Here is a 25,789-nt window from a genome sequence, read left to right as displayed (position 1 = left end):
CGGGGGGAGGCTACTGAGGAGACTGGGGGGCTGCGTCCCACGGGGGGAGGCTAGTGAGGTGACTGGGGGGCTGCGTCCCACGGGGGGAGACTAGTGAGGGGACTGGGGGGCTGCGTCCCACGGGGGGAGACTAGTGAGGGGACTGGGGGGCTGCGTCCCACGGGGGGAGGCTAGTGAGGGGACTGGGGGGCTGCGTCCCACAGGGGGAGGCTACTGAGGAGACTGGGGGGCTGCGTCCCACAGGGGGAGGCTAGTGAGGGGACTGGGGGGCTGCGTCCCACAGGGGGAGGTTAGTGAGGGGACTGGGGGGCTGCGTCCCACTGGGGGAGGTTAGTGAGGGGACTGGGGGGCTGCGTCCCACAGGGGGAGGTTAGTGAGGGGACTGGGGGGCTGCGTCCCACAGGGGGAGGCTAGTGAGGGGACTGGGGGGCTGCGTCCCACAGGGGGAGGTTAGTGAGGGGACTGGGGGGCTGCGTCCCACAGGGGGAGGCTAGTGAGGGGACTGGGGGGCTGCGTCCCACGGGGGGAGGCTAGTGAGGTGACTGGGGGGCTGCGTCCCACGGGGGGAGACTAGTGAGGGGACTGGGGGGCTGCGTCCCACGGGGGGAGACTAGTGAGGGGACTGGGGGGCTGCGTCCCACGGGGGGAGGCTAGTGAGGGGACTGGGGGGCTGCGTCCCACAGGGGGAGGCTACTGAGGAGACTGGGGGGCTGCGTCCCACAGGGGGAGGCTAGTGAGGGGACTGGGGGGCTGCGTCCCACAGGGGGAGGTTAGTGAGGGGACTGGGGGGCTGCGTCCCACAGGGGGAGGTTAGTGAGGGGACTGGGGGGCTGCGTCCCACAGGGGGAGGTTAGTGAGGGGACTGGGGGGCTGCGTCCCACAGGGGGAGGCTAGTGAGGTGACTGGGGGGCTGCGTCCCACAGGGGGAGGTTAGTGAGGTGACTGGGGGGCTGCGTCCCACAGGGGGAAGCTAGTGATGTGACGGGGGGGCTGCGTCCCACAGGGGGAGATTATTGAGGTGACTGGGGGGCTGCTTCCCGAAACAGCTGTCTGTGGATGGATACCATGTTTTGACATAGGTGGTTTCCTTCATTGGAGACTGCCCTTCCCGTGGTTGTTCCTTCCCGGGGAAAGACCTGGCTAGTCATTGCTTGCGTTGAGAAACATGTGATGGTGTCTCCGCAGTGTTGGATGTTGATCTCCATGAGTTCATTCATCCTCATTTTTGCAGTCACATAGTTGACCCATAGAGAGACTGCAGGCTTGTGGATTTAGACCCGCCAACTCCTTTATGCCTGGGTTCACATTGCGTTGTGTTTAATGCGCTGACGACGTCCGTTATGTAGCGGCACTAACGCTGTGTAACGGAAGTGTTAACGCCCCCATTGCCCGCAATAATAGTAAAGCATCCTAATTCATGGCAAAATCGGCATGTGTTAGCGATGATGCGTTACTTCAGGACGCACCCTCGAGCGCGGTCTGCAGCGTCTTCGGGTGAGTCGAGTCTAGCGTACAGCGGACGGATGTGTTCACTGTGCATAGACCTGTCTGGGCTAATGCATGGTAACGAAATACTGCCATGCATTAGCACTAGGTCACACAAGATGTCAAAAATGACATCTGCGTTAGCACATCTGTTTAACGGCTGCCTCTAACGCAATGTGAACCCAGCCTAAGGCTCATTCAGCGGTGATTTACTCCCTGTGGTCCCGGAGCTCCGTGCTGGTCGCTGCAGGATCACGTCTCTCAGCCACACACAGCAGCGACCGGCCCCGGAGCTCCGAGAACAGTCTGTAATCACTGCCTGTAATCTGTGTCAGGGCAGCCTCCAGTCATTACTGGTTATGCTGGACGTGGGCACTATAGAGAGATGGGTGCAATAAATACCTACATATAATATATAAGAGCAAACTTTATATAAACACACTGTATAGTACAGGCAGGTATGTATTATATACAGTATAGACTTTATCTACCGGCATGTATTAGAGATACTGTGTTTGTGTGTTTTATATAGGTGTATAGTAATATTTTTAGTCAAGGTAACAAAATCACTTTAGTCTTAAACCGGTTTTGAAATATTCAACCACAGTGTGTAAAACATTGGGGCACTGTAGCCATTTTAAGCCCCACTCCAGCGTTTTTGTTTCACCACTGGAATGGTGCTTTAAAGGAGCTCTGTCAGCACAGAATGACTGTTCTACCAAGTACAGGAGCTTAGTGCTTCACGGCGGCCAATCATTGAAATACACCTTCCCACCTGCTTGGTTTCCCTCTCTCTCCCCTCTTCTCTGGCTCTATGAAGCCAGAGCTGTCAATTAAAGAAAAAGGGATGAAGATAGAGGGAGAACAAGCAGGGGGGAAGGTGAATTTAAATGATTGGCCGCCGTGAAGCGCTCTCAAAGAAATGATTAATTTCAGTTCTCTAAAGTTAAGAGAAATATCAGAAAAACAAGTCCATAACCTATGACTCCATTTTAATTGTTATCATCTGTCTACTTGGTTAAATACTTTTGGCCAGTGGTCAGCTCCAAAATTTCCTCTTCTATATTTGAATTATGTCTGAATATGTCAAGGCGAAGTATCTTCTTGGCCAAATGCACTAAAAGGATATAGTTCCGCAAATTGTTAAATTGACATTAAGGAAATGCCCAAAACACCCCCCTGTGTTCCCGCCACATTCAATTAATTATATCTTGTGTCCCAGAATATAGCTGACATGTTGCTATATAGCGTAATCTTTTTGCTAATTAGGCTAAGTTCACACGTAGCGGAACTCTCGCTGAAATTACCGCAAGAATTCCGGAATTCCATTCCGCGGGAAAATCGCATTTTAAATTCCTACGATTTTCCCGCGGAAAAACTAGCATTTTGCAAGCGTGATTAGCTTGGAAAATGCTAGCGTTTTCCAAGGGATCTGTAGCATCGCTTGGAGAACTGATTGACAGGTTGGTCACACTCGTCAAACAGTGACTAGTGTGACCAACTTTTTACTACTGAGGCCGCCTATGCAGCATCAGTAGTAAAAGATAAAATGTAAAAAAAAATAAAAATGTCTTATTCTTACCTTCCGACGTCCCGCGCAGCCGTTCCCAGTAATCCTTTGCGAAAATGCCCGCGATGACGTACGTTCTCGTGGGATCGCGACGTCTCGCGATGATCGCGAGACTTCGCGATCCCGCGAGAACGAACGCCATTGCGGGCATTTTCGCGAAGGATTACTGGGAACGAGAGCGTGGAGAGAGGCGGGAAGGCTGCGCGGGACGTTGGAAGGTGAATATAACACCATTTTTTATTTTAAATTCTATTTTTTACAGGGATATGGTACCTGGAGCCCGGAGGACAGTCTCCTCTCCTCCGGACCGTGGGTACCATCCGCAATTGTTCTGCTTACTTTTCGCATGGTGTGCACAGCCACATGCGGAAAATAAGCGGAACAATGCATTCCTATGGGTGCGGGATCGCCGCGATTCCGCAAAATTAATGAGCATGCTGCAGCTTTTACCGAGAAGCGATAACGCCACGGTAAAAACCGCAGCATTAGCGCAGCATTGCGGAATCCAATAGGAATGCATGGGTGGCTTATTTTTCGCGGCATAATCGCGTGGTTAAAACCGCCGCGGAAACGGGGAAAAAAATGCAACGTGTGAACTCAGCCTTATATTGTAAATGCTTCTTCATTTTGCCAATTGTTGCGAAATGTTACGGAATTGTCCATTTTTGTCTATTTCCTCTGATGTTGGGGTATAAGAACCCGTCCTACTCCACTGTTAAACAGGAGATTTACTTGATAGCCAAGCTACCTGTGTCTCGCTTTATTTCTCCCAAATCCTAGGTACCTAGGCAAATGCTCCACCTGAGGTTGGTAACTATGAGAAAAATTCCTGACGCTGACAGCACCAAGCGCCTGTACTTGGTTGAACAGTCATTCTGTGCTGACAGGGTCCCTTTAAACCTAATTCCCTCTCATACTCCCTTTCCGACATCTTCATCGATTTTCAGCACCAATCCGGTCTTACGGTGCCAGCTTGTAAGCACAGCTTCTGACTGGCTAGAAGTCAGAAGCTACGTTATAAACTGCGATAACAGTCTACCTTTTCGTGGTGGCGGCTTAAAAAATCTTTTGGTCAAAACAAAGGCTGATGGTTATGTATGTGATATGGTGTTAATGTGTGATTGATGACACTTTGACAGTATGGGGCCCTGAAATTCCTATTGGCAGCCCTGGTCCTGACATTACTCCCTCCTTAACAGTGGCCTAAGGATGATCCTGGACCTGGTTTCTCGGGGTATTTTTGATGGAACTGAGTGATCTTCTGCACGGTACAGATGTTATCAACGGGTTCCCAAGAGTCCTCCTCAGGTGAATATCCCTGTTATCTTATAAGATACTGAGTTGGATTCTGTGGATCCTGGAACCAATGATTTCCGCCACCAAGAATTTCTCCTGCCCATCTACCAGTATGGGTCATGGAGGGGGCACAATGCATCCCTGAAAGCTACTAGGAGAGGCAGACTTCAAAAGAGAGACATGAAATACCTTCATAGTCCTCGTCAGCTTAAGATGGCAGGCCAGAGAATTCACGATTCCTGTAACAAATGGAAGCTGAGGCACAGGTTGTGAAGTTTACATTCGTAGTTTATTGCAATATGTGCGGAACCTCGGGACCACGGTCCGGGGAACTCCGAAGGGGGCGTGACTAAGAGAGCCTCAGACACCCGTGGTAAGTCCCCTTGAACAGGGTCAGAATGAAGTGTCTGGAGGAAACCGGTGCTACCTCTAGTCAGACCCCGGACACGTGGCAGCTGTCCTAGCGGGACAGATGGATAAACAGGGTTAACAGAAATGGTCAAGCTGACCGACGGGTTATGGGTAAAAGCTGACACAGGCATTGTCCAGTGGTTCGGATGAATGAGTCGCGGAGCAGGACAGAACTGGTGTAGATGGTACAGATGTAGTCTTGGACAGCTGGGTAACAGCTAACAGACAGTCTGCAGAGACAAACAGTATAAGCGGAATACTTGGCAGAGCTCTGCAGGCGCACAAGTACAACAGGCAGCAGAACCAGAAGCTAGCAACAGAAGATACTTGTTGCTCCGGTACCCTCCCTATGACGGAGAGGCTAGAAATAGTAATTACTAGCACACCATTGGTCAGAAGTACTTTTTCAAAAATGTGCGCTGTCTTTGTAAGAGACCGGCAGCGCGCCCTAAGCACTCTACCCGGGGACCTGCTGGCCGTGTGCCAGGAAGCAGGGGAAAGTGAGGAAGTAGAGGCTGCAACAGGGCAGCATGGGGCCAGCACAGAGCGGGAGTCCCGATGGGGACCCCGCAGAGGTACGGGACTGGGTCTAACAATACCGGTGATCTTGAAAGGACTTATACACTTCTGTCCCAGTTTCTGTGAAGGAACGTTCAGTCTTAGATTCTTAGTGGATAACCACATTGAGTCTCCTACCTTGAACATGGGTGCTGGCTTCTGGAATCGATCAGCTGATCTCTTGTAATGTTCCTGAGCTGAATTTAATGTTTCTTTAAGGACTTGTAGATTCTCCTCAAAGCAGTCAACCTTTCCTCCACTGCCGGAACTGGAACATCCAACGGAGATCTAGGAAAGCTGCTCGGATGGTAACCTAGATTAGCAAAGAAAAGCGTTACCATAGTGGAGGCATTCTGAGAATTATTGTAGGAGAATTCCGCTACAGGAAGTAGTTTAAACCAATCATCCTGAAGATGGCAGACGTAGCATAGTAGATATTGCTCCAAAGTCTAATTGGTTCGCTCGGTCTCACTAATTGTCTGAGAGTGATATGCAGAAGAAAGACGAATATTAATATTAAGCGCAGAAAAAAACCCCTTCTAGAATCTGAGGTGAATTGTACTCCAGGGTCAGAGAGAACTTCATCTGGGACCACATGCAGCTGAAAAATATTCTGTATCACCAAGTTCACAGTCTCCTTAGCTAAGGGAAGGCCGGCACAAGGAACAAAATGAGCAGCCTTAGTGATGCAATCAAGTACCACTAGGATCATATTCATGACACAAGAAGTAGGAAGATCCACAATGAAGTCCATAGAGATTGAGCCCCACGGGTGAGATGGAACCAGTAGTGGTTGAAGTAGACCCGTAGGAGAAGCACTAGGTGTCTTATAACAACCACATACCTCACATAGTCCTTCATATCCTTCAGGCAAGTTGGCCACCAGAAAAATCAGCTCAGGAATTCTTGTGTCTTCTGTACCCCCTATGACCAGCCAACTTGGAGTCATGTACCAACTTGAGGATCTTCAGACGTACAGCCTCAGGAATGTAGATGCATCGGTCATGAAACCACAAGCCTCCCTTAAGGACAAGAATGATATCCAAAGGTGGGTTAGCAAGAGATACATCATCATCATAGGCTTCCTTGATCGCATCCATAGGTCCGGATCATGGATTACTCCGATGAAGTTGGCATCCGATAAAATGGTCTGGGGCAGGGACCCAAGTACAGAATCCGCAGAATGGATGTTGAAAAAGCATCAGCTTTCCCATAATGTGAACCTGGACGGCAAGAAATAGCAAAATTTAAATTGGTTCAAGAATAGATTCTACCGAACCTGATGTGGAGACAGACATTTAGCAGCTCTCAGGAATTCTAAATTGCGATGATCGGTCAGCACTATGATCTGTTGTGCGGCCCCTTGCAGATGATGCCTCCTTTCCTTAAAGGGTGCAATAATCGCTAGAAGTTCCTTATTTCCCACGTTATAGTTCCTCTCTGCAAGGGTAAGCCTACGGGAAAAGAAAGCACAAGGATGTAACCGAGCCTTCTCTCCAGTGCTTTGTGAGAGAATTGCTCCCAATGCCCAATCAGAAGCATCCACCTCCACGATGCCCACAGTGGTGGGCATTACGGAAACCTGGCTTGACGAGAGCCGTGACTGGGTAACAAACATAGAGGGTTCTACGACATTTAGAAAGGACAGGAAAGATAAAAAAGTTGGAGGGGTGTGCATCTTCATAAAATCCACATGAAAACCTGTGCTCAATGAAGACATTGGGGGAGTTACAGCAATGTAGAGTCACTGTGTAACTGTACGTGGGGATGGTAATAATGGAAAACTGCTAATTGGAGTCTGCTACAAGCCTCCTAATCTAGAGGAACAGGTAGAGGAGGAGCAGCAAACAGTAATAGGCTTCTTATAATGGGGGATTTTAACTATCCAGACATTCAATGGGACATAGACTCTTCTGGCTGTGCTAAAAGCTACAATTACTTGTCCACAGCTCAGGACAATGACCTCCCTCAGCTGGCTGATGAACTGACCGGAGGAGGTGATCTACTGGATCTGGTTCTGTCACATAGACCAGATACAATTTCAGATCTACAGGTCAGGGAGCATTTGGGAGCAGTGACCATAACATGGTAAGTTTCAATGTCATTTTCAATCAAACATTCAAAAAGGCAAATGCCAAAACCTGGAACTTTAAGAAAGATGATTGTAACAAATTAAGGGAGAAGCTTAATCGTATAGATTGGGACAACGTCATGGTAACTGGAGAAAACGAACATAAATGGGGCATTTTTAAAAATCCTTACCAGAGTGTGGCTCTGCTGGTGGAGGTAGGTGCTGGAGGCTCCATTATTCTCTATGTGGAGTGCGGCTCTGCGGGTGGAGGCCGGTGCTGGAGGCTCCATTATTCTCTATGGAATGCGGCTCTGCGGGTGGAGGTCGGTGCTGGAGGCTCCATTATTCTCTATGTGGAGTGCGGCTCTGCGGGTGGAGGTCGGTGCCGGAGGCTCCATTATTCTCTATGTGGAGTGCGGCTCTGCGGGTGGAGGCCGGTGCTGGAGGCTCCATTATTCTCTATGGAATGCGGCTCTGCGGGTGGAGGTCGGTGCCGGAGGCTCCATTATTTTCTATGTGGAGTGCGGCTCTGCGGGTGGAGGTCGGTGCCGGAGGCTCCATTATTCTCTATGTGGAGTGCGGCTCTGCGGGTGGAGGTCGGTGCTGGAGGCTCCATTATTCTCTATGTGGAGTGCGGCTCTGCGGGTGGAGGTCGGTGCTGGAGGCTCCATTATTCTCTATGTGGAGTGCGGCTCTGCGGGTGAAGGTCGGTGCTGGAGGCTCCATTATTCTCTATGTGGAGTGCGGCTCTACGGGTGGAGGTCGGTGCCGGAGGCCCCATTAGACCGGGATCAGACTTGCAAGCAGGGCTGTGGAGTCGGTAAGCCAAACCTGCGACTCCGACTCCTCAATTTCCCTTACATCGACTCCCACATATATTGCTTATATTTAACCCCTTCATGACCCAGGCTATTTTGACCTGGCCATTTTTTGCATTTCTGACCAGTGTCACTTTATGAAGTAATAACTCAGGAACGCTTCAACGCATCCTAGCGATTCTGAGAGTGTTTTTTCGTGACATATTGGGCTTCATGTTAGTGGTAAATTTAGTTCGAAAATCTTTGTGTTTATTTGTGAAAAAAATGAAAATTTCTTGAAAATTTTGAACTTTTATTCTGTTAAACCAGAGAGTTATGTGATATAAACTAGTTAATAAATAACATTTCCAACATGTCTACTTTACATCAGCACAATTTTGGAAACAAAATTTTTTTTTTTATTAGGACGTTATAAGGGTTAAAAGTTGACCAGCTCTCATTTTTACAACAAAATTTACAAAACCATTTTTTTAGGGACCACCTCACATTTGAAGTCACTTTGAGGGTTCTATATGGCAGAAAATACCCAAAAGTGACACCATTCTAAAAACTGCACCCCTCAAGCTACTCAAAACTACATTCAAGAAGATTATTAACCCTTCAGGTGCTTCACAGGAACTAAAGCAACATGGAAGGAAAAAATGGACATTTCAATTTTTCCAACAACGTATTTATTTTTTTATCATCAATTTATTCATTTTCACCTGGACAACACGATAAAATGGATAATATTTGCTGGCCAATTTCTCCTGAGTACACCGATACCTCATATGTGGCCATAAACCACTGTTTGGGCGCACGGCAGGGCCAAGAAGGGAAGGAGCGCTATTTGACTTTTGAATGGAAAATTATCTCCAATCATTAGCAGACACCATGTCGTGTTTGGAGAGCCCCTGTGTGCCGAAACATTGGAGTACCCCCACAAGTGACCCCATTTTGGAAATTAGACAATTAGTACCCGTAAGCGTGGAGATCTTTGACGTAGGTTACGGGCTCACGTATTTTGGCCAAAATATTAACCAATACGCCACATTTTTTATGAAAGATATATTTATATATATTTTTTTAAAATTGTGTTTTTTGCACTTTTTATTCAGGGTGCAGTTGGGCTCATTTGGTCTTGTAAACTGTGGTGTCTGTTTTCCACACGGCATGCATTTGTTAGCGCTGGGCAGCCCGCCTGAACTAATAGAAGGGTGTTGGTACTAGGCTGGCTTGGACGCTGTGCATGGCCTTAGTGTGAACAGCGCCGCATACAAGTTGTTTTTGTGCATCAACATACCAGCCAATCGCCCCCTCCATGTATTGGTAGGCTGGAGCAGTTGCTTGATTGGTATTTTTGCACCTGTGTTGCCATCTTTATATGGGTCCACTGCACCCTGATAGTGCATTTGTTTGGAGGCCTGTACGGGTAAACCTTGTTGTTCTATTGCTGTTCTCATTATTGGAGGTTTTTCAAGTCCTCTTTTTGTACTGTGCAGTACTAGAAATTAGACACCCCAAGGAACTTATCTAGATGCATAGTGAGCACTTTGAACCCCCAGGTACTTCACAAATTGATCTGTAAAAATGAAAAAGGACTTTTCACTAAAAATTTCTTTTTGCCTACATTTTTTCATTTTTACATAGGCAACAGGATAAAATGGATCCTAAAATTTGTTGAGCAATTTCTCCTGAGTACACCGATACCTCATTTGTGGTCATAAACCACTGTTTGGGCGCACGGCATGGCCCTGAAGAGAAGGAGCGCCATTTGACTTTTGGAATGGAAACTTAGCTCCAATAGTTAGCGGACACCATGTCGCTTATGGAAAGTATGTAGTGTACGTCAGGTTGGTGTGTGTGGTAGGGTATGCACCACACACCCACACACACACCAACCTGACGTACACTACGCCACACACACCAACCTGCCACACTACATTAGGTTAGTGTTTGTGGCGTAGTGTAAGGTTGGTGTGTGCTGTAGTGTACGTCAGGTTCGTGTGTGTGGTGTAGTATACACCACACACACATACCAAGCTGATGTACACTACAGCACACAAACACACACCAACCTGACGTACACTACGCCACACATACCAACCTGACACTACATCAGGTTGGTGTGTGGTGTAGTGTAGTGTACGTCAGGTTGGTGTGTGTGGTATTGTATACACCACACACACCCCAACCTGATGTACACTACGCCACACACACACACCAAACTGACGTACACTACGCCACACATACCAACTTGATACACTATGCCACACACACCAGCCTGATGAAGTATCAAGTTGGTATGTGTGGCGTAGTGTACGTCAGTTTGGTGTGTGTGGTGTTGTGTATGTCAGGCTGGTGTGGCGGAGTTCTGTAGTGGAGCGTCAGGATGTGTTTAGTCCATGGACGTGTGATGAATTCTGAAGCACTCATTCAAACAGTCCAGGTTTGTCGGGACACGTTTCACATTGGAAACAAGTTTCCCTTCTTGTCCCCCTTTTTATAGCATACCCGGCACCTTTTTTTTTTTTTTCCTCACGGGGAAAATGTTGCCCTGGTACCATACGGGAAACTTGAGTTCCAGCGGTGCTGGGGCGTGCTCCGTCCTCCTCTCCAAAAATCATGGCCATTATCACCGCCTCCTGGAACTCAAGGAAGGAGTGGTTCTGGCCTGCACATCGTGATAGCACGCATGTGTTATACAGTGCCATTTGTACGAGGTGCACAGTCAGTTTTTTTGAACCACACCTTCTCCTTCCGCATGGCACTATAGGGCTGGAGGACTTGATCAGAAAGGTCAACTCCCCCCATGTGATGGTTGTACGCCAGGACACAGTCCGGTTTGTGGACCGGTGCTGGGGTACCTCGAACGGTGGTGGCCGTGGTGCCGGGACCATGGATTGTGGTCAAGACAAAGACGTCTCTTTTGTCTTTGAACTTGACCACAAGCACGTTGCCGCTATATTGGACCCGGGTCTCACCCTTTCTTAGAGGCTGCTCAATTAGCGGCAAAGGGAGACCCCTCTGGTTTCTGCGCACGGTACCGCAAGCGACGGTAGCTCTGGCAGAGAGGGATTGAAATAGTGTGATGCTTGTATAAAAGTTATCAACGTACAGATGGTAACCTTTATCAAGCAGAGGGTGGACCAAATCCCACACTATTTTCCCACTCACCCCCAGAGCAAGTGGACATTCTGGGGGCTGGATCCTACTGTCCTTTCCTTGGTTAAACTCTAAAGCTGAGAGTGTACTCTGAGGTACTCTCACACAGCTTGTAAAGTTTCATCCCGTACCTTGCCTTTTTTGCTGGGCAGGTACTGACGGAACTGAAGCCTCCCTTTGAAGTGGATGAGGGATTCATCCACACAAATTTCCCTTTCAGGAATGTACACTTCAGCAAACTTGTTGTTGAAGTGTTCGACAACTGGCCGAATTTTGAACAGTCTATCAAAATTCGGGTCATCGCGGGGAAGGCTTTCAGTGTTGTCCCTGAAATGAAGAAATTTATGAATAGCCTCAAAAAGTTTCCGAGTCATAACCATGCCAAATACTGAAGTTTGATATAAAATATCAGTACTCCAGTATTGGCGAATTTCTGGTTTCTTCACAATCCCCATGTGAAGGACCAGTCCCCAATGTTTAATCATTTCTACAGAGTTAACGGGACTCCAAGTAGAGAATGAAGAAATTGGGTGTTTGGCCAAAAATTGCTGGGCGTACAAGTTAGTTTGCTCCACCATGAGACTGATGATTGACTCCGAGAAAAAGTCTATTTCCCTGAAGTTGGCAGTCTCAAACTGGATTCCTGATTGGGGAACGAAATCAGGAATCCGTGGAGCAAAATTTTCAGGGACGGAGATCCAGGAGGGAGACCTAGTGCTAGGTTGGGTGTGACTAGCACTTGGTTGGGGGAAACTCACACTTGGCTGTGAGACTTCCTCCAAGGTCTCCAACTCTTCCTCTAAGGCCTCCGACTCTTCTTCCCTGGGCTCCGGACGATTTCTCGTCCTGCGACTTCTCGGTGGTGGCAAGTCTGTGTCGCTGGAAGAGGAAGAGTGGGAGGAATAGAGAAAGGTAGGGCCTCTCTCTCACTTTCAGTATCAGAGGCAATAATTTCATATCCCTCCTCAACTGAGTTAGACCCTTTGGGACTGGGATGAGCGGGACATTGTGCGTGTGGTGTGTGTGCGTGTGTAAAAAACCTTTATTATAGTGTGCGTGTGTATGTGCGAGTGTTTGGTGAAACTTTTTACTGGAGGAATGGGCTGTCAGGCGTGCGCGGGGGGCAGGAGGGGACGGAGGAGATGGAAGTGGAGAAGGAACCAGCGGCAGCAGCAGGGGGGGGGTGATCAGGGGTGATCACTGGGGCTGGGGGATGGTCACCGGGGGCAGAAAGGAGCTGTCAGGGGCAGGAGGGCGCTGAGGAGAATTAGGTGGAGATGGAACCAGCGGCGGCATCAACAGTAGGGGTGCAGGGGGATGGTCACCAGGACCAGGGGCAGAAGGAAGCTGTCAGGCGCGGGGCGGGCAGGAGGTGTCTGAGGAGATGGAGGTGGATATAAAAAACAGCAGCAGCAGGGGTTAATAAGGGGGGCAGGGGTTGATGGGGGTGATCGCTAGGGCTGAGGGGTGATCAAGGGGGCAGGAGGGGGCTGAGGAGCCTGCAGCAGCAGGGGGAATGATCAGGGGTGCTGGGGGATGATCAGGGGTGCTGGGGGATCACCAGAGGCAGAGTGGGGCTGTCAGGCACAGGGGGGGTAGGAGGTGGCTGAGGCGATAATGAAATAAAAACCTGCAGCAGCAGGGGTTAATTAGGGGGGCAGGGGTTAATGAGGGTGATCACTGGGGCACAGGAGGGGGCTCTCAGGCACAGGAGGCAGTAGGCGGCTGAGGAGCTGGCAGACGTGGAAACAGGTGGATGATCGGGGGTGCTGGGGGAGGGGCAGGGGTGAGTGAGCGGAGGTGGGAGGGGATGGAATTTGGCGGCGGAGGAGAGCGATATACTACCGGAGGGCAGTGGTGGCAGTGGTGATGACAGCGGCGGTGAAAGCGGCGGTGATCGCAGGTCAGGGCGGCAGTCTGGCACCTTGTTCCTCAGCTTCCACGGACGGGATGAAGTTGAGGAACGAGGCAGCCATGATTTTACTCCGCCCCTCCACATCTGATTGGAGGGCTAGCGTCACATGGACGCTAGCTCCAATCAGATGCAAGGGGGGTGGCAAAAAGGTCACTGGAAGTGATCTTATCCCCAGGGGGGTGAAGCCACCCCCCCTGGGGTCAAGTCTAGGTCGCCCTGCATCGGCGGGTCGGGTGAACTTTCATTGAACCCGCTCACCCAACCCGCAGGAGGGAGATCTTTTCATGACGCAGCATAGGCGTCATGGGTCGTTCTGGCAAGACTTTTCATGACGCCTATGTGGCGTCAAAGGTCGTGAAGGGGTTAAGTGAAAAATTTATTGTAGTATAATATGAACATCAGACATTTAATCTTTTTTATGATACAATAATCAAGATGTTTAGATAGAACATAATATATATTTATTGGAATACAACTTTAGAATACAAAACTGTAATAAATTGTAAATATGTAATACACTATGTAATATCGATTACATATATACAGTTCAGACCAAAAGTTTGGACACACCTCTTTCAAACTATTTTCTTTATTTTCATGACTATGAAAAATGTAGACTCACTCTGAAGGCATCAAAACTATGAATTACCACATGTGGAATTATCCACAAGAAGAAGAAAGTTCGTTCGGCACACCGGCATAAATGAAAAGAAAACTTTATTAGGCTAATATGCCATATTAAAATGCAAAAAAAAACCTGACGCGTTTCTTGTGCACAAAGGCACCCTTAGTCATAGGGAAATAAAAACAAGATGCATAGAAAAATATATGCAGGTTACAAACCAATCACAAAGCTTGCAATTAATGACAAAAAGTGGCAACACATGAAAGGAAGAGTGAGCGGTTCCTTGCCACGATACAGATCACTCCAGGATTGAAGTTCCCAAGAAAATAAGGAAAGAAAAATCAATCATACAGTCAAACATATATTTAGTCGATATTAGGCTAGTTTCACACTGGCGTTTATTTCCTGCAGCGCTCGGCGCCGCTAAGCCCCGCCCCCTCCCGGCTCCCTGCCCGCCCCATCCGGTCATCGGCGCCTACTAGCGCACATGGACGCTTGCGATCTGCGCACCCTATCTTTAGCATAGGGTGCGCAGATCGTGTGCTGGCCGTGCGCTAATAGGATTTTAGCGTGCGCTACACACTTTTGAAGGTGCGCCGAACGCAGCATGTTGCATTTTGGCGCGCACGGCACACCTTCAAAGGTGCGCAGCGCACACTAAAATCCTACTAGCGCGCGATCTGCGCACCCTATGCTAAAGATAGGGTGCGCAGATCGCAAGCGTCCATGTGCGCTAGTAGGTGCCGATGACCGGATGGGGTGGGCAGGGAGGCGGGGCTTAGCGGCGCCGTGCGCTGCAGGAAATAAACGCTAGTGTGAAACTAGCCTAAGACAGATCATACTTGAATTTTATACAACTGGAGAATTTAATTGTACATAGAGAAATTTTTTTTTTCACAATAATATAAATGGATATATCTAAAAGTAATTAAATAACTCCAAAATGATCTTCCAATGGAAAATGGATTTTCTGTGCAGAAATAAATGATTCCATGCGAAGGGTGGGAATGAGTGCCTACGAGCAATATATAGAATTAGTCAGAATCAAAAGGAATTTTTTACACCTCAAAAATAATTTATAGATGCGCAGGAATGAGTGGTTCCATGCAAAAGGTGTGAATAAGTACCTACAAGCAATATATGGAATTAGTGACCATCAGATGGAGTTTTTTGCACATAAAATGGCTTTTCAGCGCAGAAGTAAAATATTTCATGCAAAGAGCGTGACTGAGTGCTTGCGAACAATATATAGAATTAGTCACAATGAAAAAAAAAAAAGTTTTTTTTGGACAAGAAAAATAATTTATAGATACGCAGGAATAAAAGGTTCCATGCAAGAGGTGTGAAAATGTCTTTTCTATGATCTTAACCCATTCTTTAATGACATTTTTTGGTAAAGAAAGGTGGCTATATTGGTCACTGATATTTTTTGTTTTGTTTTTGAGTGTCAAATGTTTATTTCTACATTTTGTGGTGTTAGATTGGTTTACCTGGTGAAAATAAACAAGTGAGATGGGTATATATTTGGTTTTTATTAAGTTGCCTAATAATTATGCACAGTAATAGTTATCTGCACAAACAGATATCCTTCTAAGATAGCCAAATCGGAAAAAAAAAATCCCACTCCAACTTCCAAACATATTAAGCTTTAATATCTATGAGTCTTTTGGGTTGATTGAGAACATAGTTGTTGTTCAATAATAAAAAGAATCCTCTCAAATACAACTTACCTAATAATTCTGCACACGGTGTATATAGGGGATGGGAATGGCTGACCGAGCACAGCTGAGAGCTCAGAGTTTTCAACATGGTTGATTAACCCCTGTTCTGCCAAAAGGAATGAACACCATTAAAAAGTGCTTTTCAGCGCAGGAGTAGGAGCAATCAGACGCCGCGGTAACCCCGTGACACCTATCAAAAGCATTATTGGAAACGCGATCATTTACCGAAATGTGCTTGAACTTTGCTCTGGAACACTAATCCGAATGTGCTACGTTCGTGCCGAATTTGATATTGGCAAATGTTTCCCGACGAGTGCGCACATCTCTGCTCCCCGTATTGTACACTTCATATTGATACCTTCCTGGACAATCCTTTTTCTTTTTTTTTCATGGACTCGTAACAGAAGGAGCGCCCATAGTGAGGTCACATGACGATCTCTGGTCCTCAGAATGGACGGGGTCCTGAGATGCCATTTTTTGGCGTCTTATCTGCTGTTTTCAGGTCACTTCTTGTAACTGTTTTGCAGCTTTAGAAACCTGAAGGGGTTAATAGAAGTTTTAAAACTGAAAGTATGAACAGAGTTGGTTTTCATTTTTGTGCATTATGTTCCAACGTTTGCACTTTTTCGGATTGGTTACAGGACGTGTCCACCTGACATGACGCGGTGTGCACATGTCCTTACACTATACCAGCATCACTGCTCCTGTGTCTTGTTTTCCCATGGTATTTTGTATGATTTTTCATCAGCTGATCTTCCTTCCATTTAGGATCCTGGCAGATACAATCGGTATAATTATCTTCTAGAAGATTTACTTTAAACATTAACAAATGACTACGGACAAGATGGGTGAGAGGATATTACACCTCACCCTAGAGATCCTCTTCCGGCTTACTGGAGAGGTGAGAGATTCTGATGACGTCACATTACATCATTCTTATCTATGGGAATAACAGATGGACAGAACTGGAGAGGTGAGGACTCTGGAAATGTCTGTAGTGAGATTTATTAATGTGTCTCTCCATAACCAGGATTACACAGTAGTGAAGAAGACCTCTAGTGAGCGCTGTCAGGACCCTGTGTCTGAGGGATGGGGAAGACCCCTGAGCCCAATCACGGGGCCTCCACCTCACCCCCTGATACGTGAGGACATCAATGACCAGAAGATCCTAGAACTCACCTATAAGATGATTGAGCTGCTGACTGGAGAGGTGACACTGCTGGGAATGCTGGGACATTATACAGTAACACTATGAAGGGATCGGGGGGGATGACGGTATCATTGTATATGTCAGGTTCCTATAAGGTGTCAGGATGTCTCCGTCTATTTCTCCATGGAGGAGTGGGAGTATTTAGAAGGACACAAAGATGTGTATAAGGACGGCATGATGGAGGTTCCCCAGCCCCTCACATCACCAGGTAATAGTCAGGACTAAATACACACGGCCTATAATTATCTGTATGTAAAGAATGAATTCAGTCCCTGTATGTGTTTCCTCCAGATCTATTCAGTACGAGGACAACACCAGAGAGATGTCCCCGTCCTCCTCTTCCACAGGACTGTAACCAAGAAGATCCCCATGATCCTCAGGATCATCAGGTAGATGGAGAGATCGTGTCATGAGATCTCCCCTATGATGTGTAGACGGCTGTGAAGGTCTTGTGCTCAGTCTTGTTTTATCCACCAGTATTATATGTTTTATACTTGTGTAATGAGAGCGGTGGAGATGGCAGGATTAGAGCTGATTATAGATGGGACTTCTCCATCTGTCTGTGACTTTTACAGTATTTGTTTCAGGGTGAAGATCTGACCCATATTAATACTAGAGAGACATACGTGAGGGGTGATGAGCGGTGTAAAGAGATTCCTACATATGACTACCCAGGTGAGTAGTGACCACTAAATGCAGAGAAGTCACAGATTCTACTGTAATTACACACGTGGTCAAAATTTTTGTACCCCTCGTTTAATGAAAGAAAGACCCACAATGGTGACGGAAATGAGTTGAATCTGACTAAAGTAATAACAGAAAAAAAAATCTATGAAGATGAACAAATGAAAGTCAGACATTGCTTTTCAACCATTTTTCCATAGAATTTTTAAATAATAAAACTCATGATATTATGTGACGAGACATGTTAAATCGCGGAGTGTCCACTAATTAGCATCACAGGTGTCTACAATCTTGGAATCAGTGAGTGGCCTGTATAGAGGCTACAGATACTTGCTGTGCTGTTTGGTGACATGGTGTGTATCACACTCAACTTGGACAAGAGGAAGCGAAGGAAAGATTTGTCTCTGGAGATTAGAAAGAACATTATAGACAAACGTGTTAAAGGTAAAGGTTATAAGACCATCTCCAAGCAGCTTGGTGTTCCTGTGACTACAGTTGCACATATTTAGAAATTTAAGATCCATGGGACTGTAGCCGACCTCCCTGGTCGTGGCCACATCAGGAAAATTGCTGACAAATCTTACAACAGGATAATGACCCAAAACATACAGCTAAAAACACCCAAGAATTGCTAAGAGGAATACATTGGACTATTCTAAAGTGGTCTTCTATGAGCCCTGATCTAAATCCTATTGAGCATCTTTGGAAAGAGCTGAAACATGCCGAAAGCAAATTTTGGCAAAGTGCCAACAATTTTGTCTGGCCCGCCCCAGGGCAAGTGGGAAGCGCGAGGCTAAGTGCTAGAACTGGTGCATCTTCTATATGCTCCATTTTTGGTGCGGCTGAGAGCTGATGTTTTTAGTCTGGAATGGGGCCAATGTCCATGGTCCATTTGTAGGCTATTAATAGCAGCCCGCAGTTGTCTGCCAAGCCTTTGCTGGTTAATAACTATAGGGGGACTTTACGTCGTTTTTTGTTTTTTTTTTGAGCGGGCCCCCATTTTAATAACAGTAAAGGCTAAGTATACAACTGAGAGCTGATATTAATAGCTTGGGAAGTTCCATGGGTATTACTCCCTTTCCAGGCTATAAAAATCAGCCCACAGCCATCTGCTTTACCTCTGCTAGTTAGGAAATTAAGCCCATGCAATTTTTTTTTTCAGAAAAATAATCATTTAATTACATGTACGGTAAGCTGCACATACACACTGTGCTAATTATATGTGTGACTGACATCTTTATATCTATCCTATGTATACAGGGTGGGCCATTTGGATGGATACACCTGGGTGGGACATTTATAAAGTTGGATCCAAAAGGGCCACCTTCAAAATGGCTGCCATGGTCACCACCCATCTTGAAAAGTGTTCCCCCTCCCACATACTAATGTACCACAAACAGAAAGTTGATATTACCAACCATTCCCATCTTATTTAGGTGTATCCATATACAGGACCCACCCTGTATATATTGTTTGTAATCTATCTGTTCTGTCGCGTCACGCTGTGATTCTACTGTACGCGGCAGATGAATTGCTGGCTTTTCATAAAATATATACAGTATATGTGTTTATTGAAGTATATTTCCTTGGAAAAATGTGTAAATGACAGAGTAATTCCGTATGTCAGAGCTCATGTTTAAAATCGTATTGCAATTACATAGCAATTACATGGCATTCGGATGTTATTCGGATGCTAGGTGTGAAAAATCGGATTGTACTCGCATTAAAATTGCATGGCACGTTTATGACTTTAGTCCTACTTTTCTAGACCGAAATCGGAACTTATTTTTCATGGTAATGGGTACAAGCCCTCAACACTAGAGTTGAGCGATACCGTCCGATACTTCAAAGTATCGTATCGGATGGTATCGGCCGATCTTTAAAAAAAAGTATCGGTATCGCCGATTCCGATACCGGAAGTCCCATTCAAGTCTATGGGACTTCCGGTATCGGAATAAGAAAAACCCTTTCCTGCCCTTGTACAGCCTCTCTGGGGTCTGTACGGGCCTTTCGGGGGGCTGTGCCGGCCTGCCAGGGGGTCTGTGCAGGCTCCGGTGGTCTGTGCCGGCCTGCCGGGGGGCTGTGCCGGCCTGCCGGTGGTCTGTGCAGGCTCCGGTGGGCTGTGCCGGCCTGCCGGTGGTCTGTGCAGGCTCCGGTGGGCTGTGCCGGCCTGCCGGGGGGCTGTGCAGGCTCCGGGGGGCTGTGCAGGCTCCGGGGGGCTGTGCCGGCCTGCCGGGGGGCTGTGCAGGCTTCGGGGGTCTGTGCAGGCATCGTCCGATGGGACTACAAGTCCCATCGGGCGATGCCTGCTACCATGACAGTGATTGACACATTAGCCAATGATGGGACAGTAATAGTCCTATCATCCGGCTAATGTGTTGAATGTAAAAAAAAAAAAAAAAAAATTACATGCTACATACATGCTACATTCATACTACATACTACATACATGCTACATTCATACTACATACTACATACATGCTACATACATGCTACATAAATACTACATGCAACATACATACTACATATATACTACATGCATGCTACATACATACTGCATGCTACATACATACCACATATATACTACATACATACTACATACATACTACATGCATGCTACATACATAACACATATATACTACATGCATGCTACATACATAGTACATGCTACATGCATGCTACATACATACTACATACATGCTACATATATACTACATATATACTACATGCATGCTACATACATACTACATGCTACATACATACTACATACATACTACATACATACTACATGCATGCTACATACATGCTACATACATACCACATACATACTACATGCTACATACATTCATACATATATACTACATGCATGCTACATACATACTACATGCATGCTACATACATACTGCATGCTACATACATACTACATACATACTACATGCTACATACATACCACATATATACTACATACATACAATACATTCATACAATACATACATAGACATACAGTACATATAACATAGAGTAACATACTTACCAATACTTGTCACATTGTTCCCCGAAGCTATTGTCTTTTCCGGAATAAATATTAACATAACAAACCACAAAAATACTCACCCACGATCCGAAGCAGTCCACGAGTGTGTCCCACGACGATCTTGGGTAGAGAACTGCAGCATCAGCTGATGCTGCCGTTCTCTACGGGCTGCAGGAATCCAATGACGGAAGGTAGGTATCCTTCCGCACTGTATTCCTCCGCCACTTAAAAAAAAAAAAAAGTCCCTAGTCTCACTTTATGCCATTGCTGTGTGGGAAATTCCCACACAGCAATGGCATAAAGTGAGACTAGGGACTTTTTTTTTTTTTTAAGTGGCGGAGGAATACAGTGCGGAAGGATACCTACCTTCCGTCATTGGATTCCTGCAGCCCGTAGAGAACGGCAGCATCATCTGATGCTGCAGTTCTCTACCCAAGATCGTCGTGGGACACACTCGTGGACTGCTTCGGATCGTGGGTGAGTATTTTTGTGGTTTGTTATGTTAATATTTATTCCGGAAAAGACAATGGCTTCGGGGAACAATGTGACAAGTATTGGTAAGTATGTTACTCTATGTTATATGTACTGTATGTATTGTATGAATGTATTGTATGTATGTAGTATATATGTGGTATGTATGTAGCATGTAGTATGTATGTAGTATGTATGTGGTATGTATGTAGCATGCATGTAGTATATATGTAGTATGTATGTAGCATGTAGTATGTATGTAGTATGTAGTATGTATGTAGCATGTAGTATGTATGTAGTATGTATGTGGTATGTAGCATGCATGTAGTATGTATGTGGTATGTAGCATGCATGTAGTATGTATGTAGTATATATGTAGTATGTATGTAGCATGTATGTGGTATGTATGTAGCATGTAGTATGTATGTAGCACGTAGTATGTATGTAGCATGTAGTATGTATGTAGCATGTAGTATGTATGTAGCATGTAGTATGTATGTAGCATGTAGTATGTATGTAGCATGTAGTATGTATGTAGCATGCATGTAGTATATATGTAGTATGTATGTGGTATGTATGTAGCATGTAGTATGTATGTAGCATGCATGTAGTATGTATGTAGCATGCATGTAGTATGTATGTAGCATGCATGTAGTATATATGTAGCATGCATGTAGTATGTATGTAGCATGCATGTAGTATGTATGTAGCATGCATGTAGTATGTATGTAGCATGCATGTAGTATGTATGTAGCATGCATGTAGTATGTATGTAGCATGCATGTAGTATGTATGTAGCATGCATGTAGTATGTATGTAGCATGCATGTAGTATGTATGTAGCATGCATGTAGTATGTATGTAGCATGCATGTATGTAGCATGCATGTATGTAGCATGTATGTAGCATGTAGTATGTATGTAGCATGCATGTAGTATGTATGTAGTATTTTTTTTTTTTTAACATTTAACACATTAGCCGGATGATGAGACTACTACTGTCCCATCATTGGCTAATGTGTCAATCACTGTCATGGTAGCAGGCATCGTCAGATGGGACTTGTAGTCCCATCGGACGATGCTTGCACAGACCCCCGGACATCAGCACAGCCCCCCGGCAGGCCGGCACAGCCCCCCGGCAGGCCGGCACAGCCCCCCGGCAGGCCGGCACAGCCCCCCGGCAGGCCGGCACAGCCCCCCACAGGGTGCACAGACCACCGGCAGGCCGGCACAGCCCCCCGGCAGGCCGGTACAGACCCCCCACAGGGTGCACAGACCACCGGCAGGCCGGCACAGCCCCCCGGCAGGCCGGTACAGACCCCGGGCAGTCCACACAGCCCCCCGGCAGGCCGGCAGAGACCCCCGGAAGGCCCGAAATGACGGCGCATCATGATGCGCACACACCGCGCATCATGATGACGTCAGGCTGTCAATCAACTGAACTTCCGATTCCGATGCCGAATTCCGATATTGAAAAAATATCGGAAGTCGGTATCGGAATTCCGATACAGCAAGTATCGGCCGATACCCGATACTTGCGGTATCGGAATGCTCAACACTACTCAACACCTAATCTCCTGAAGCCATTGTCACCTTTACACAAACAAAAATAAGACAACAATATCTCTCACCTGTCCAAAATTAAATGAATAGAGTTGCCATCGCTGTAATCAATCTGTCATAATAATAAGAATCTTTACTTATATAGCGGCAACATTTTCCGCAGCGCTTTACAGTTCATATACAACAGTCCTAACAAAGTTAACGATAATACAATAATAATAAATTTTATTTCTATAGCGCCACCATATTCCGCAGCACTTTACATTTCACAGGGGACTTGTACAGACAAAATACATTACAGCATAACAATAATCACATAGATCATAACAGATACAAAGAGGATTGAGGGTCCTGCTCGCAAGCTTACAATCTATGAGGGAAAAAAGGGAGACAGGAAAGGTGGGTGGTAACAGTTGCCCTGATTGTATGGACCAGCCATAATGTTAATTGTGTAACAGTACAGACACAGAGGGCTAATGGATGCATAAAGCATATGGGAACATGATGCGAGGAACCTGGTTATGGTAAAAAGTTTTGGCTGTGCCACAAAGGGATAGATTAGGTTAATGTGTTGTGGCGGTAGGCCAGTCTGAATAAATGAGTTTTCAGGACACGCTTAAAATTGTGGGGATTGGGGACTAATCGTATTGACCTGGCAAGTGCATTCCAAAGAATTGGCGCGGCACGTGTATAGTCTTGGAGAAGGGAGTGGGAGGTTCTGATTATTGTGGATGCTAACCTCAGGTCTTCAGCAGAAGGAGGGCGCGGGTAGGATAGTATACTGAAACAAGGGAGGAGATGTAGGGTGGTGCTGACCCATGAAGAGCTTTGGGGGTGAGGGTAATAAGTTTGTACTGGATTCTGGAGTGGATGGGTAGCCAGTTTAATGACTGGCACAAGGTAGAGGCATCAGTGTATCGATTGGCGAGGAATATGATCCTGGAAGCAGCATTCAAGACAGATTGGAGGGGGGAGAATTTGGTGAGAGGGAGACCGATTAGAAGAGAGTTACAATAGTCGAGATGAGAATGAATAAGAGAAACAGAGTTTTTGCGGAGTCAAAAGTAAGAAAAGGTTGAATTCTAGAAATGTTTTTGAGGTGCAGATAACAAGAGCGAGCCAGTGATCGTATGTGAGGGACAAAGGAAAGCTCGGAGTCAAGTATGACCCCAAGACAGCGGGCATGTTGCTGGGGAGTAATAGTGGAACCACAAACGGAAATGGCAATGTCGAGTATAGGTACTTTAGTAGCGGGAGGAAACACAAGGAGTTCAGTCTTTGACAGGTTCAGTTTCAATAATTAATGACAAGATATTGACAACCCTGCCCATAAGAGCTTACACTCTACAATTTGGTGGGAGTGACACAAAGTACAGGGGCTTATTTACAATGATGGTCCAACTATCTTGAGGAATTGGGGGTGGATAAAGGTTGGATGAGCTAGTCACCAGCCAATTTTTGTAGTGCTTTTGGATGCGAAGGACTTTGATGGAGTGTTATGAGGCAACCACTCCCGCTGAAGAGCAGGGGAAAATGACTCCCTGCAGCAAGAGCGGGCCTATGAACTGTGATGACCTCAATGAAATCAGCGCAGTTCACCTTGAAAAATCAGGGTGTGAGCGAGTCATTCTACCCCGCTTTTCAACGTGAGTGGTCACCTCAGGTCACCTCTTATTCTGATATACAAATGTCACACAGATGGATTACAGCATGGGACACTTTGGATTCTTTCAACTTTGGACAGGTGAGTGATAGTCTTTTTTCATTTTTGTTTCTTTACAGGTGACCATGGCTTCACTAGATTAGGTGTTAAGGTGAGTATAATGTGATTTTTATTTTTGACTTAATTTTTCTCCTATATAGACAGCAGGGCCTGAATACAACTCAACATTGTTCCCTGGTTGCGCTGATCACAGGCAGAACAGGGTGCAGTGATGTGAGCTGTTTGAAACACCCGGAGCCGGATATCAGCGCGAACAGTACCGCTGATTCCCAGGCGCCAGTACATTTCCCACTGATGACACACAGATGTTATCCATATGTCATTAGTGTGCACATGTGCAAGACATTTTGTGGACCGTTCTGCTAAAAAAACAGTAATGTCAGCATGCCTTGCCCACAGACACACGGTCCGTGGAAACACACTGACATTTGCGCAGATCCATTCAGTTCAATGGGTCGTCACCGGTACATATGAAAACTGTCAGATGTACCGTACACACTGACGTGTGAAGGAGGCCTTAAGGGGGTACTCTCATTTCCATGATCCTATCCCAAAATATAGTAGGTGTAATTATAATAGCAAATACCTCCAATTAGAAATGTGGCATAGTTCTCCTGATTCTCTGTCGCTTACCCCATGTCCAGGGCATTGCAGTAGCTTAGGTAGCCATGAATATGACCACTAGCAACTAACACTCACTATATGAGTGGTAGTAACCATGGATACCTAAGCTTATGCAGTGCTCTGCACATGGGGTGATCAACATAGCGAGTCAGAAGAACTACACTACATATTTCCTAATATTACACCTACTACATATTCGGATAGTTGAAAAGAAATGGGAATACCCCTTTTAGAATCTCACATGGTTTTTATGGTGTATATTTTTATCTGTTGCTATAGATTGTAATGTAACAAAGCTTATTTTTAATGCTTTCTTTATTGCTTCAAACTTTTCTGCGTTTTTGTATTATGTTTGTTGATTGTACTTTGGAGGTTCAGTACCATGGGATTTGTGAACAGGTGGCTCACCACTGTCTTAGGTCATAGTTTCATTATACTTTGAGTTGTATAGAATTGTGTATATAGAAATTATATAAAATATAAGGCATTGATATTGAAAAGTAATAAAATCCGTTTCATTCTTGGCAGGTGACTGTGGTGTCAAACCAGATACCTATGAAAAGCATGCCATTATTCCAGCTATACCTCCAGCCCTTCAGAGCAAAAATCAATCATCGGAGCCTTTTCAATCAGTCACCTATTTGGATTCATCACAGACTGTTAAGCAAAATGAAAGCCGCAAACATGATGTTGAACATCAAATAATTCCCAGAGAGAAGAAACCATTTACCTGTTCAGAATGTGGGAAATATTTTAAACATAAATCTGAATTGCTTAGACATGAGAGAAGTCACACAGGAGAGAAACCATTTTCCTGTTCAGAATGTGGGAAATATTTTAAACATAAATTTGAATTGCTTGGGCATAA

General features: G+C 45.9%; 1 protein-coding gene across 1 annotated transcript in view; it reads left to right on the top strand.

The window, feature by feature from the left end:
* Positions 1-25,789, top strand: part of LOC141094351 (uncharacterized) — a 336,208-nt gene that overhangs the window by 403 nt on the left and 310,016 nt on the right. Inside the window, 4 exon segments of the mRNA XM_073580189.1 lie at positions 16,383-16,515; positions 16,645-16,824; positions 16,909-17,032; positions 17,116-17,213. Coding sequence (XP_073436290.1) covers positions 16,444-16,515; positions 16,645-16,824; positions 16,909-17,032; positions 17,116-17,213 — 474 coding nt within the window. The 5' untranslated portion in view covers positions 16,383-16,443.

The sequence above is a fragment of the Dendrobates tinctorius genome, unplaced genomic scaffold (assembly GCF_039654945.1).
Source record: "Dendrobates tinctorius isolate UK_male_01 unplaced genomic scaffold, ASM3965494v1 ptg000063l, whole genome shotgun sequence".
NCBI lineage: Eukaryota > Metazoa > Chordata > Amphibia > Anura > Dendrobatidae > Dendrobates > Dendrobates tinctorius.
This window is presented reverse-complemented; position numbering and strand designations above follow the sequence as displayed.